The 15,677-nt window shown below is 41.8% G+C and overlaps 1 protein-coding gene across 1 annotated transcript in view; it reads left to right on the plus strand.

The window, feature by feature from the left end:
- Window positions 1–15,677, plus strand: part of DHRSX (dehydrogenase/reductase X-linked) — a 194,602-nt gene that overhangs the window by 16,271 nt on the left and 162,654 nt on the right. The window contains exon 3 of the mRNA XM_065421112.1: window positions 2,735–2,803. Coding sequence (XP_065277184.1) covers window positions 2,735–2,803 — 69 coding nt within the window. The remainder of the gene's footprint in view (window positions 1–2,734; window positions 2,804–15,677) is intronic.

Below are 15,677 nucleotides of genomic sequence, written 5' to 3' on the forward strand. Positions count from 1 at the left end.
AGGCCTGCCTCTATAATAAGGGTTATAAGTGAGCAGAATATTGAAACTAGTCCATGGAAAAAGTGAGACAAGAATTCATTGTCTGGTTCCCACCCCAATGGATCTTCCAAACAGTATTTCAGTGGAGCTGCTGCTTACTGTCTTTAACCCTTTGTAGTTGTTTGGTGACAATGAAGGAGTATCACTGGCTACTAGCCAGGATGGGCAGGGATGGTGACCCTAGCCTCTGTTTGCCAGAAGCTGGGAATGGGCGACAGGGGATGGATCATTTTATGATCCTAAAGCAGAGATCAAGCATGGAAAATTTCAGAGCAAATGGTTAGTTTGTCACAGTAAAAGCAACTGAAACAAGAGATTAAAATGGAATGTGTTTATCAATTTTGACTATAAATGCTCTATTGCTTTGCCCCTAGTAAGTAAGGAATCACTCATCTCTTTAAATAAAATCAGAGGTGTAGATTACTCTTAAAATATTACTGTATCTTTTTCTGATACATTACTTTGAACATTTCATAAGGATTTTGTCACTTATCCAGTCTCTTTATTCACCCCTAAAGCATTTGCTTTGCAAAATTCATTTCAAAAGCCTCCAGCACACAAACAGCTTTGGTCAAGGCAATTTTTAATTTTATGATGCTCCTAGCTCCTAGACTCATGTTTTCAAACTCCCTCTTACGCTAATATGGAAACAGTTTTGAAGCAGCTATTTAGTAAAATGATTCTTTTGTCCCAATGGTCTTGAATTAAAATATGCAAATAAGATAAACTGAGCTCGTTTGGAGGGTCCTGAGCTTTAATGAGGAACCATTAATATAACAGTGAAAATAATGTGAATTACAATTTGTTGTGCAACGCAAGTTCTTTGAAAAAATAAATGAACATACTGAGAGTTAAATCAAGTCACTGTGGAGGTTTTAATATGCATGTTCACTGGGTGATAAATGCTGAATGAAAGGAGGATCAGATGGGACCCTCACAGGGCTTGCCACAGAAGTCAGTTTTTAACATAACTGTATCTAGCACTGTGACACATTGATTTTTGAAACCCCACTGTAGGAAATCACTTAAGCTGAAAGAGTGAGGAGAGTTGATTCCTTGCCCATAGCGGCTTTGTGCAGAGTTCCACAGACGTGGCAGTTTCACTGTAGGCTTTGTTCTTTGACACTGCATCTATTTCCAGAAATTAGGATCAAGCTGAATGTTTGTGTGTCATAAAACCCCAGATGGATTTTGCAGAAAAACAAATACTACAAATGAGTGTTTCTTTGCTTTGTTTCCAAATGGTTAGTATGAGGAGGTCAAAAAGGAATTGAAAAGCTGATCTACTCTGTACATACATGTCTTCCCATTAACATTTTTAAATGGCAAAATTGCCTGTTTCAACTGCTTTCATATAAATAGTGAGTCTTCTCCTTCCATTTCATGAACGCATCCATTTGTCACCTCCAGACAGAATACTGTAACTCCCTGTACTTGGGGCTAAATGCGGAAGCAACACAGAGGCTCCAGCTTCTGCAGAATGCATTAGCCTACCCCCTCAGGGGCCTGGGTGACTTCACCCCTGTGCTGATCTGATCCCTCCAATCGCTCTTGGACAATGCCGTTTATACAATCCAGAATGAAGTGTAATGAGGTCCCAGAGATAAAATGTTCTCTCTCAAGGGCGTACAGGGAGTTCCCAGATGAAATCAGACTAATCCAGAGTCTGATTGAACTGTTTGGCATGCCACAACAAACTCCTCTGTGAAAGATCTCTCCCTCCATAACCAGAAAGAGAAAGGAACAAATACATGGAAGATAAATAAGCAAAATAAATACATAAATAACCTAATAAACAATAACAAATCAAAAAAGGGGGAAGAAAAATAAAGCCTTCCTTATCACCCAGGCTTATAAAAACCCAGGCTGTCTTTCTATAACTAGAGGCGGCAGAAGACTTTTTATCGTTCATTAGGGGGCTTACTATGTGCATCTAATTTACCTAGGAAGGACTCAGATGCTGTGATGATGGGTGCTATAGAAAATCTCTGTATCTGTTGATGGATAGACAGAATGGTAAATTCGGCTTTCAAAATTAAAACTGTTACCAAGCACAGTATTTTTTGTTGTTGTTCCAAAGCCAGCATTGTTACAAAGCAACTGCCAAACAATGAATACTATCCAATTGTTAACTAGATTGTCTACTGTAGTTCAGTGACACGAGGGCAGAGTCTCTTCTCTATCTTTGATGTCTACACTTATTTTCTATTAATGCTAGTAAGAACTGCGCCTATGCACTGAGTCAGATGGACTGGACATTTTAGTGAGTATCCACCAAAATACTCAATGAAATCCCATCAGTTCTTTTTCATTTTGGAAAAAGAAATGCTATGCAGTCCACGCTTATTGCTTTATGACTGTTTCAATCTCTGTTTCTGAAATGTGCTTCACTTGAATCACCAGATTTGGTTTTAGCTGCAGCTGCTCAAACATGTGGCTGTCCAGCCTTCATGCAATAACTAGAAGAGACAAAACAGTCCAGTCATGTGTGAATAGCAGTGTGTTTGTATGGTGCTTTTTGAAACCTCTGTTAGTGTGATTGCAATAAATAATTCTCTTTCACTTCAAGCTTGTTGTTTGCTTTCTGATTGTGGCATTTTACATTGTGGTTAACCTATACTTGTGGGATGACTGGGTACTCAACAGTCTTTAAGATGATTGCATTATTAATTCTGCATTTTCTTGATGATGACAGCTGGAAACGATGAAAGTGAAGGCCAAGAAGCGGTGAGGAAAATAAAAGAAGAAACTGTGAATGAAAAAGGTACGATACTGTATGCATTTGTAAAACAGCTGCTGTTTATACCTCATGGCAATTTTCTTCCTGAGTTACAGATTAATCCTTTTCCATGGTATTTATGTGCAAACAAATGAGTATGTGTGATCGTGTGCTCTTGAAGTGTTGCATTTTGGGAAATGAGTTCCTGAATCATCCTGTCTGATTTTATGTAAAGATACATTTAGAAAATTGCTTTACTATATAATCCTTGGATGTTACAACAGAACTGGCTGTGGGTTCTGCAGAGCCGTGTGTGTGTGTGTGTGTGTGTGTGAGTGAGAGAGAGAGAGAGTTTGACGACTGGGCAGAAGATCATGACACTAGTAATTTTGGTTTAAAGAAAGGATGACATGTAGTTTATAGTGAGTGTGCTCTTGTCTTTGTCACTGATGGGCTTTAAATCTCTTCTTTTGTGGTGTGGGAAATCCCAGCAAAAAGGTGTGTTTGGGAAGATTGTGCTAACAGTGCAGAGTTATAAGATGTGTGGGTTCCTGTCCAGCCCTGCTCACTTGGCACATGACTAGAGCTTACAAACATTAGTAACAAAATTCTGTTTTAAAAACAAACTTTCAAGGTAAGCAACAAAAACTGCCAGGCGATACAGTGAAAAGTAGCAGCTAGCACATGAGGAGAATTTAAGCTTAGAGTTCTAGCCTGAGAGAATGTTGATTCTCTGATCTCAACAACTGTGTGCCTTTAAAATGCCTAGATATGTCAAAGTAAAGAGAGTTTGTCAGTTGTGCCCTGGGTTGCTTTAATACTGCAGTTTGAACCATAATAAATCCATCTTATGCAAAGTGTTTGATCTGTATGAGTCAGAATCCTTGAAACCTCACTAGTAGAAATAATTTTTCTACATTCCAACACACAATCTAATTGATTGGCTGGTAGAACTTGATAGTGTTGATTCATTATAATTTTTTAAACCTCTTAAAAAAGACCTCTTAGTTTTCAAACCTTCAACTGGTTGAATTAAGTTCTACTGTACCCAAAGGAGACCCTGATATAGTCTGAGCGCTAGTCTGTTTAAAAAAGAGAAGTTTGGATTTGTGTGGACACAGCTTTATTACAGCTGGAAGCAAAGTCTAACTGCTTCACCATGAAATTTAGGATTACTTTAGCCATGTGCTTTTGAATCTGTTGAATGAGTGATGAAGTAGGGCTGTAAGAAAAGGAAAGTGGCTTTATTTCTGAGAAAAGTCATGTAGCAAACTCTGTTCCCTGGCAATTCTAGTTTGCAATTTATTCTCTAGGCCATTGCCTCAGTTAGTTTTATGTTCTGAAACCACTGGGTGTAGTTCTTCCAAAGTAATTTGTGGTGACTCACTGTCACTACTTTGATGTATAATCTCATGTCCAAAAATGCTGCACAGATACTGGAGTGTTGAATTTCACCCTATTGAGGACCTTCATGGCTTCTGCTAAAAGCTGATTCTGCTTTTGATGCATCTTTCATATTTACTGTTGTGATGATTGAAAAAAAACAAAAACTTTCATTAAGGTTTATCTTTTGACTTTTTAAAAAAAGGGCACCCATCATTGCCTCGGGATGCATCATAAATTAACAGTCAGAATCATAAAAGGAATAGGAGTACTTGTGGCACCTTAGAGACTAACAAATTTATTTGAGCATAAGCTTTCGTGGGCTACAGCCTACTTCATCGGATGCATGTAGTGGAAAATACAGTAGGAAGATATATAAAGGATATATAAAGGAATAGGGTAATTGCTATCTTCTCTAAACATTTTCCTGGAAGTTTCATTTCTGAGAAAGACCAAATCATTTTGACTAAGTTATATTGGTCAATTTACACCCCATTTGAATAATCCAGATCTCTTATCCCATTTATGCAATCATAGAAATTCCTAGGACCTTGGACTCACTTAACCTTCTGAAATAAGGAAGCTCTGATTTTGGGTGATAAACTGTTTCAACCTACAATTGGTAGAACCAATAGTTTCAGTAAGCTGAGGCTGTACCTAATGATGATATATATCAAGTCTGGCCTATATTACAGTTCTAATGATTAAGAGGCATCAGTAAATTTAGATCCTGATTGGTCAGTATCTGAAAAGACTATAGAAAATTATTAATTTAATTTTGAAAATACGAGCTAGTTTGGAGAGGATTTTTATGTATAGCTACTCTATGTTGTACAAGTAGAAGGAACAAAAGGTAGAACCCTGTTCCTGGTGAAGGGGGTGGGGGGAACACCATTAGGATTGAAGATGAATGGAAAGAGAGAAATCCTGGCCCCAGTGAAATCAATGGTAAAACTCCCATTGACTTCAATTGGGTAAGGATTTCACTTGAAATATATATTGAAAATGTTTTCTTGGACTTGTGCTTATTTTTCCTCTTCATGATAAAGAATGGTATTTTTTAAAGTTAGAAATATCAAAAATGTCAAGCCCAATCTTCTTTGGTTTTGCTGGAAGACTTCTGGGAAGGCTCAAGGATGTTTACTGTAAAAGCCAGAATTATGTCAAAGTTGTAGTAGGGGGAAGGAATTATTATTATTTATTCTTTGTATTATCGTACAGCCTAGGAGCACCTGTGATGGACCAGGACCCCATTGTGCTAGACACTGTACAAACATAGCATAGCCAATGGTCCCTGCTCCAAAGCGCTTAGCATCTAAATAGACAAGATAGATCCAGGGTAGGGGACGGTGTCTAATAAGCAAGCAGAGTGACAATGTGATGGCAGCAAACAGCATGTTATTCCATGTATTTTTTTAAATTTTTTTTCCTCTTTAGGTGGGTATATGTAGGAGGGGTAAGCTAACAGGAAAGAAAAGGGAAGGGATGGCAGACATTGACGGGAAGGGTGGCGGGGAGAAGATAGAAGGGCAGGGAAGAAGAGGGCAAGAGGGGCAGCTGTGGAGTGACACTGAGGTGAAGAGATTGTGAGGTAGGGGCAAGGGTTGAAGCAAACTTCCAATCAGCATAGGGCAGAGAAAGTCCAGTCAAAATGGTAGAACATTCTCCCAAGGACAAAGGTCCCTGCTTTGGCTGCTCCTGCCCCTACCGGCTGGAATCTCTGTCTGGCTCCTCATTGTGACTTTCTCCTAACACCACATGTTGGAGAGGAGAGGAGGGAAGGGAAGGCAGCGTGTGGATCCTAGTGCCCCCAGAATATGTGGGTGGGGGGTGGGGGAGGGTCTCCCAGGCACAGTTTGCTCCACCTGGTTTGTACCACATCGACAGTATGCTCAGCATCTGAGTCACTGGACTCAGGAAGACAACACTTTACTGGTTTATGTTCAGTTCATAGTGGGAAGTTTATCTTACCAACCATAAGACTGGAATTTTTTAAAAATTGATTTTGTATTATTATTTTAAAAAATATTTATATTGCAGTAGCATCCAGAGCTCACAATCAGTACTTGGGCTCCATTTTGCTGGGTGCTGTAGAAACACATACAAAGATATGGTCCTTGCTCCAGAAAGCTAAGATCAGGAACTAAGGAAAGCTTTCAGTCTTCAGACACTGATGTCTTCGGCCTCCCCTTTTCCCCCCACCCCCGCCATCCCATTTTTTCAGGGAAAAGTTCCCATATGAACTGATGTGACAGCACCATCTTGGCCAGCACACCAGAAACTGAGCCGGGGACCTCCAGAGCTAAAAATACAAGTCTCTATAGCTTGACTCACAAGCTAAGGCTCTCTAGATAGGACTGTAAATGTCTCGTATCCTTTGCAGATTGGGCACAGAGGCACCTGTAACATGCAACACACACTCACGAGTGGGTTACATGGGCAATTAGATTTTTCAAGATCTGATGTAAATCCAGAGTAACTCACTTGATGTCAGTGAAGTTACCTCAGATTTACCTGAGTGCAAGTGAGAGCAGAATTTGACCCAATCATTTTGCTGTTTATGCTATCTGTGAATTTGGCCATTTGATTTCAACTGAAGTATTCTGTGAGTAGGATTCAATCCTATTAGTATGCCAGCTTTTCAAAAGATGAAATTTGAGACCTATTTATCCACTCCATAATGATAATCATTACTATCCTGATAATCTTCTGCATAATTAACTTTCAAGCACTTTTAGTGGCATATATGCACTAAGCAGATAAAGTCTAATGAATGTATTGCTTAGAAAAAAGTTTCATTAAAAGGGAGCTGTTCCCATTTAGGATAATTTATAATGACTTTTAAGGAAGAACATTTCAAGATTTATTGCTAAACAGATAAAGAAGATGTTTGAACAAAAGCCACATTGTAGCGACATGAGCATGAATTAGGACTGGTAGGTTGGGAATGTCTTAATTTCAGCCAATAATATGCATGAATGCCGTCTATTTGCTTTCCTAGATGTCAAATTCGAATGACTAGGAAATATTTCTCTCTCATTAGCAGGCGATCTTAAAGGATTTCCCTCTGAAATAGTGGAAGAGGTTGGGGTGGTAAGAGATGTGACTGGAATTTATCAAAGAAATTCTCAGTTGTGGAAATTCCCTTCCTAAATAGAATTTTATCATGAGTCTAATCTATTAATACAGGGAAAAATTTGCCTCTGGCAGTTGCATGGTGTAAGGAGGGAGCCAGGAGCCTTCTCCTGTCCCTTCTACCCACTGTGGACAGCCACAGAGACTGCTGTCTCCTAGCATTTTAGGAGTGCATGTGATACCAAAGAGGAGAAAGAGGAGGAGAGGCTGGTCAGATGCATGCAGACCACAACATCTTAAGGAGAGATGAAGATACAGAGGTCCCCCTGGTGTGGTGCATGTTCACCCAGCCCCGACTGATTGTGAATGATGCAATGTGGTGCATGGCTATTACTTAGCAGTCTACTGCATCTTTTGACAGTGATAGAGAGCACCTCTTCTCTATCTGTGCTGTGGTTTTCTTGCTACTCATCAATTCTGTTTATAATCTGTGTTTCAAATAGAAGTCCAATTAATTCTGTGGATTTAGTGTGCCATGTGTTATGATCATGTTTTAATTTGAATTAGTTGTCACAGTAAATGTTGGGAAAGATTAATCACAAACCTCTCCTTTTCAAGCTGTTTGTGATTAATGTGGTTTTACACCTAATTTTCCCCCTAACTTTTACATTTTCCCCCCTGAGCTTAGTTGTTGTAACTCCAGGTCCCACACTGTGTTTATGAAGGCCTTCCCTTGGTATTATGCTAAGTAAAAGAATTCATGTTTATGCATAAGCTTTTGATAATTTTCAATTCCATCTCCATTCATGAATACAAATGGAGCATGAAAAGAGCTTTTGTTGATATTTATATATTAGTTTAATTCTTATATATCTTTGTACTCAGCAGGTCAAAGCCCATTTCATTTACACAGATATAAACCCAGAGAGACCGGGTTAGTAGAGTTGCTCTATATTTTTGCTGGCATCACCAAGAGCAGAATTTGTGCCAAAGACTTCTAAATTCCCACAGATCACTCGAGTATGTGCATTTAGGCTGTGTCTACATTAGGAGCTAAAGGAGCGATTCCCTCATGCTAGTCTCATTGAGCTACTGCGCTGTGGTAGCACGGGCAATGGCGCAGGCTAGCCGTGCCGAGTACACACACCCCTGAACTCCATGGGCATGTGGTTGGGGTGGATAACCTGTGCCACCACTCACTGCTGCCATGCTACACTATTATTTTTAGCATGCTATTTCAATGAGAGCTAATGAGAGAATGTCTATGCAAACTAGGGAATCCCATCCCTAGCTCCGAGTGTAGACATAGCTTTACATATCATTCAGTGCTGGTAATTGCATGTAAATGTGAATCAATATATTTGCATTCTCACACAGTTAGAACATCAGTGTGGTGATTTCTAGCCTAGTGCTGGATTTTTTTAACCATATAACTACTAATATTAACAATACAAGTAAACATTTTAGCAAACATGTCCAATTAGTTACTATGAAATATTCTGATCTAGCAAAACCTCTAACAGGTTAAGCTTATATGTAAGTCTTTGTAGAAGCTTGGCCAAAAAATGTATGATGGTTAGAACCCCTGTAAAGTTGAAAGAACTATGGATGGGGCTCTGTACTTGACCCCTAATGCCACTGACCCTTCAGTTGAAGAGCCCTTGATCTGTCAGGCAGGGAAATAAATAAAAAGAACTTCTGATAATAATAGCACCATTGGGTGGGCCGAATGACAAACAAATCAATTTTTCCTGCCTTACTTCCATTTTACATAATACTGTAACATGAAAATATGTTCACAGTCAACAAGTATGTTTGTTTGTATGCGTTTGTTGCTTGCCTTTTAATTTTAAATGCATCAATTTTTTAGGGAGTGTTTGAAGCCATTTAAAATAACTGAGAATTTTCTGTTTTTTCCATGAGCCTTTTAACTTCTTAGAAATTAAGATGTGACGTTAATAGGATGGCAGTTCAAACACTAATAGAATTACACATATGGTTCATAGAGGGAAAAACGAGCTATAGATCTGGAGAAAGAGATAAAGGCAACATCTTTCAAATATAAAATGTATTCATAATGCAGACACCAGCTATAGCAATCAGTTTCTATAATTCCCATTTCCATTGGAAATGTGAAATGGAATTCATTAGCAAGCTATGCTGTAAATAAACCTGATTTTCTTTTATGTATTTTTTCCTAACTGATACTTGGAAACAACAAAACAAACCCAGATAAATAAACACAGTTATAGCTTTAGGCAGAGAAACAAAGTCCTTTCAGATATTTAGAAATTATTTTCTTATCCTAATCATTGTGATGGGGTGGACTAGGTTCAGATGCCCCCTGCTGGAGGCCTCATGTCCCTGCCTCCCCCTGCCCCAGAAAAGAGCATAGGAGAAGTCCTCCAGGTGGCCTAGAGTGGCTGCAGAGAAGCAACCAATCAGAGGGGCTGCTGGAGTGACCAATCAAGGACCATATAAAAGGAAGCAGCAGAAGCAGAGCAATCAGTTGCTGCCTGGAGCTTTCAGAGGGAGACGGGATGCATGGCTTGCTGGAAGAGCAGCAGGACCAAGGACAGCTCACTGCAGGCAGGACTGAGCTCAGGAAAGGCTGCTGAAGATAGGGTGCCTGGTTGGCTGGAAGATCATCAGGACCATGGACAGGTCAGTGTGGGCAGGCTGATCCCAGGGAACTAAGCCCAGAACCTAGCCTGACCAGGTGACAGTACCATGATGGGCCCTGCTGGTCTGGTTGAAGACTGAGGCTAGGTCTACACTACCCGCCTGAATCGGCGGGTAGAAATCGACCTCTCGGGGATCGAATTATCGCGTCTCGTCGGGACGCGACAATCGATCCCCGAATCGACGCTCTTACTCCACCAGCGGAGGTGGGAGTAAGCGTCGTCGACGGGAAGCCGCGGAGGTCGATTTTGCCACCGTCCTTACAGCGGGGTAAGTCGGCTGCGATATGTTGAATTCAGCTACGCTATTCGCGTAGCTGAATTTGCGTATCTTAAATCGACCCCCCCCCCCCCGTAGTGAAGACGTAGCCTGAGCCCAGGGTAGGCTGCCGAAAGGACACCAACTGAGGGTACCAAGATGGGCCCCTGTTGGGCTGTTAAAGAAGGCAGTGCCTTCAGGGGGAAGCCTTGGTGCTATGGCTCCATAGCAGGGCTGTGAGAAAGAACTAGAGATTGTATACCCCAGAAGGGGGGACAGTGTGACTCGGCCAGAGGACTGAATCACTGAAGACCTGCCGAAAGAACCACTGGCTGGGGCGTGGGGGGCACTCGTAAGAGGCGGGTGCCAATGCCGTTACAATCACATAAAGCTTTGTGTGGATATTAGAGGCTAATAATGTCCTAATGGAGCCAGAACTTGGTGTTTAGAATTTCATTGATCACACTGTTCTATTAGAGATGGACTGGGGGAAAGGAATTTAAAAATGAAATAATCTCTGCAAGACTTGAGAATTCTTCTGTTTCACTCTTCACACATTTTGGTCCTCTTTTCCATCTCCATAGACCTGGTGTCATGCAGGTGACCTTCCCGCTGATGGAAATGGGGCTGGATTTCATACCCTCCAAAGTTTGTCACTCTTTTTGGAGGCACTGGAAGCTCCCACAAGAGAACAATGTGAGATACTCCAGACCTGCCAGTTCAGAAGGAGATCTTTGTAGGGTGCTGAAAGATAGAGAAAGAAAAAAGGCAATTTTGTTGTGTTTTTTTCCCCTTCCAGCTCTCTTCCAAGGGCTGTTTTATATAGTCCTGTCTTCCATGGGTTATACACAGGGCTTGAAAAGTTCACTTGTTCATAACAAATAGGAAGCTTTCCTGAGCAAATGCCTTCAACTTCTGCAGAATCCAAGCTTTCATTTTTTTAAATATTAGGAGCCTGAGTTTCAGAAGTGTTGAGCATTCACAACTCTAAGTGAAGTCAGTGGAAGCCACTGGTACTCAGACCTCTGAAAATCAGATCCTCCTACACTAGCACTAGTGGTTGTGAAGATAATCCTCCAAATGTGAACTAAAGGCTAGGTTGCATAGAGATTTAGGTGTCTGCTTCTTTAGGCACCTAATTTCAACATTTAGGCACCACTGACATTCACAAAATCACTCCTCAGCTATTGCCTAACTCCATAAGTGCCTAAATCCCGATAGGTGCCTAGGTTTCCACTGATGAGCATTTGCCAAGGCACCTAAGTCCTGATGCCACACCACAGCTAATGAGCTGCTTGCTCACACCTAAACCACAGCAAGATTTTCAAATTAAGCTCTCTCCTGCTTATCTTACCAGATCAGTCCCTGCAGGCAGGTGTGATCAGAGCACATCTAACCCACACAGAATGTAGATGTAGGGGCAAGTAGGCTGGGAATTTTTGGTGTGAGCTATCTGGCTGCCATGTGTATGTTCCAGAACACCCAGTAGCGCAGTGATTAGGGTACTCCCCTGGGATTTGGGAAACTCAGGCTTGAATCACCACTCTGCCTGATTTGGAGCAGGGAGTTGAACCTAGGCCTGCCCAGGAGAATGTGCTAACCACAAGGCTATTGGTATTTTGTGGGTTCACTCTCAATTTCTCTTGTTGAAACTGTTCCATATTGCATAAATAGTCAGTCATTGGAGCAGGGCATTGAACCTGACTCTCCCACATACTATATGAGTGCCTTACCATTGGGCTATAGCATCTTTCTCTCTCAATTTCAATGAATATTGAGTTTTTGAAGCCCTGGCTATATATACAGGTTCTTAGATTGTAAGGTGTTTGGGGCAGGGACCCTCTTTTAGTCCTCTGTTAGTACAGTACCTAACCCAATGAGGTCTGGTCCATGACTGGGGCTCTTAGGCACCACCACAATACAAATAGTATGTTCTGACTATAATACAAACTTTGAAAGCCGACTTTGGAGAAGGTGAAAGGTCTTTGGAGAAGAAGATTAGGATTACATGAAGCAAAAGGTAATGTACTCAATGCTTTTTTTGCCTCTGTCTTCACAAACAAGGTCAGCTCCCAGACTGCTGGACTGGGCAGCACAGTATGGGGAGGAGGTGACCAGCCCTCCGTGGAGAAAGAAGTGGTTCGGGACTATTTAGAAAAACTGGATGAGCACAAATCCATAGGGCCGGATGCACTGCATCCGAGGGTGCTAAAGGAGTTGGCGGATGTGATTGCGGAGCCACTGGCCATCATCTTTGAAAACTCATGGCGATCGGCGGAGGTCCCGGATGACTGGAAAAAGGCTAATGTAGTGCCCATCTTTAAAAAAAGGGAAGAAGGAGGATCCAGGGAAATACAGGCCAGTCAGCCTCGCCTCAGTCCCTGGAAAAATCATGGAGCAGGTCCTCAAGGAATCAATTATGAAACACTTAGAGGAGAGGAAAGTGATCAGGAACAGTCAGCATGGATTCACCAAGGGGAAGTCATGCCTGACTAACCTAATTGCCTTCTATGATGAGATAACTGGCTCTGTGGATGAGGGGAAAGCAGTGGATGTGTTATTCCTTGACTTTAGCAAAGCTTTTGATACGGTCTCCCACAGTATTCTTGCCGCCAAGGTAAAGAAGTATGGGCTGGATGAATGGACTGTAAGGTGGATAGAAAGCTGGCTAGATTGTCGGGCTCAACGGGTAGTGATCAATGGCTCCATGTCTAGTTGGCAGCCGGTTTCAAGCGGAGTGCCCCAAGTGTCGGTCCTGGAGCCGGTTTTGTTTAATATCTTTATTAATGATCTGGAGGATGGTGTGGACTGCACTCTCAGCAAGTTTGCAGATGACACTAAACTGGGAGGCATGGTAGATACACTGGAGGGTAGGGATCGGATACAGAGGGACCTAGATAAATTAGAGGATTGGGCCAAAAAAAACCTGATGAGGTTCAACAAGGACAAGTGCAGAGTCCTGCACTTAGGACGGAAGAATCCTATGCACTGCTACAGACTAGGGACCGAATGGCTAGGTAGCAGTTCTGCAGAAAAGGACCTAGGGGTCGCAGTGGACGAGAAGCTGGATATGAGTCAACAGTGTGCTCTTGTTGCCAAGAAGGCTAACGGCATTTTGGGCTGTATAAGTAGGGGCATTGCCAGCAGATCGAGGAACGTGATCGTTCCCCTTTATTCGACATTGGTGAGGCCTCATCTGGAGTGCTGTGTCCAGTTTTGGGCCCCACACTACAAGAAGGATGTGGAAAAATTGGAAAGAGTCCAGCAGAGGGCAACAAAAATGATTAGGGGTCTGGAGCACATGCCTTATGAGGAGAGGCTGAGGGAACTGGGATTGTTTAGTCTCCAGAAGAGAAGAATGAGGGGGGATTTGATAGCTGCTTTCAACTACCTGAAGGGGGGTTCCAAAGAGGATGGAGCTCGGCTGTTCTCAGTGGTGGCAGATGACAGAACAAGGAGCAATGGTCTCAAGTTGCAGTGGGGGAGGTCTAGGTTGGATATTAGGAAACACTATTTCACTAGCAGGGTGGTGAAGCACTGGAATGCGTTACCTAGGGAGGTGGTGGAATCTCCTTCCTTGGAGGTTTTTAAGGCCCGGCTTGGCAAAGCCCTGGCTGGGATGATTTAGTTGGGAATTGGTCCTGCTTTGAGCAGGGGGTTGGACTAGATGACCTCCTGAGGTCCCTTCCAATCCTGATATTCTATGATTCTATGATAGGACCTTTGCTGTAGTTCTACATTCCTAATGGCAACTGGGGTATTCATTTGCACTTCTAAATCCCTCTCAGACTATCTAAAGAGTTTCAGGAAATCCATAATAACTGAGTCTCCATTTTGCAGTGTTTTGTGAGCCCCTTGACTATAAAACTGAGTTGGAAGAGAAAATCCTGCTAATGATATTTCATTTAATGAAGCAGAAGAAACCTTGAGATGTAACATGAGTTGCATTGGATTCCTAATTCTAATGTCTGGATTTGCATTTTTGCTGTTTCATTGTGTGATGTTTCTGAGGGTGCGGGGTTGATGTCAACAGTCACCAGGGCCTGATTTATTTTGATTTCATAGCCTTCATCCATATCTTAGTGGCAGACAGTCCTTTATTTAACATTCTATGTACTCTAACCAAGATTACTATTGATTTCATGCTGCTTGACAAGAGTAGCTCTTCAGAACTGATCTGACTCAAGGTGACAAAATGAATCAAATCATTTTTCAAACATTTAGTTTGACCTAGTTGAAAAATAATTCTTAGTGTTTTATCTCCCCAGTACAAAAATCTATAGGCTTGGTATCCAGATACAGTGCAAATCTCATGTACACAGGGGACTGTTTGCCTACACCCTGGCGAGAAGGGGGGTAATCCTCAGAGGAGGAGGATATAAAAATAAAGGACAGTGATCTCCACAGGACCCCTCTCTCCTCCCTCCATCTCTCTACTTATGAGAACAACGGCTCCCAAAGAACTGAACAAAGGAGGGAGTGGTTCCAGGCTGGAAAGGGACCCAGCCTGTGAAATGTATTGCAGCTCATGCTGAGACAAACCTTTGGCTTTTAAGCCTATTTAGCCTGATGAAGTTTAGGAATTAGCTTGCATGTGTTTATCCCTTTATTTCTTTTGTAACCAATTCTGACTTTTATGCCTGACCACTTATATTCACTTAAAATCTATCTTTCTGTAGTTGATAACTTGTTTTATTATTTTATTGTTTTATCTAAACCAGTGTGTTTGAAATATTTGGGAAATTTCTACTCAGGTCAACAGGGCTGGTGCATATTCATTACCCATTTTTGGAATGATGGACTATTTATGAGCTTGGACAGTTCAGTGGGCTACTGAATGATACAAGATGCACATTTCTAGGGGGCAAGGCTGGGACTGAGTGATATGTGGGTGTTGCCCTATATGTAATTCATGAATGGCTGGGCATAGCATTCATGTACTCAGCTGGGAGTGACTTTGCATGCTGGTGGCTGAGAGTGAGCAACGCCTGGAGGGGTTTGCTGTTCACTAGCAAAGCAGTGTAAAAAGCATCCAGGCTGGAGAGTTAAGGGGACACAGCAGGTCAGGTTGCACCCTGGGGAATGTCACAGTAGCTATAGAGTCAGTCTCTCTCTCTCTCTCTCTCTCTCTCACATCAGAGAGGCCTGGACCCCCGAAAAGCTCATGTTAGATCCAGAAATGGGCATAGCAACACAATTTCATTTTCCCAAACACGTTTGAAAGCTTTTTTCAAAAGTTATTGAGAAATGGCGGTGTTCTCCTCTGGACAGCTTTACCTTCAAGTGAGGCTAAGCCCAGTTTCAGTCAAACCTGGCCATATTTTATGGCTCTTGCATTGAAAACATTGGAAAATTCATGGTTTTGCATAGTTTAGAAGGAAAACTAGGTAAACCCCTGTGCTTTCACAGAATTTCCCTTTGAGATTTTCTATCTGAACCCAAAGTTCAAAGGAAATCTTGAGTGCTGTGAACACATGTATATTGAAACCAAAGAAAATGGGCAAATGGAAGGTGAGAGATG

This window comes from Emys orbicularis, chromosome 1 (genome assembly GCF_028017835.1).
Source record: "Emys orbicularis isolate rEmyOrb1 chromosome 1, rEmyOrb1.hap1, whole genome shotgun sequence".
NCBI classification, from domain to species: domain Eukaryota; kingdom Metazoa; phylum Chordata; order Testudines; family Emydidae; genus Emys; species Emys orbicularis.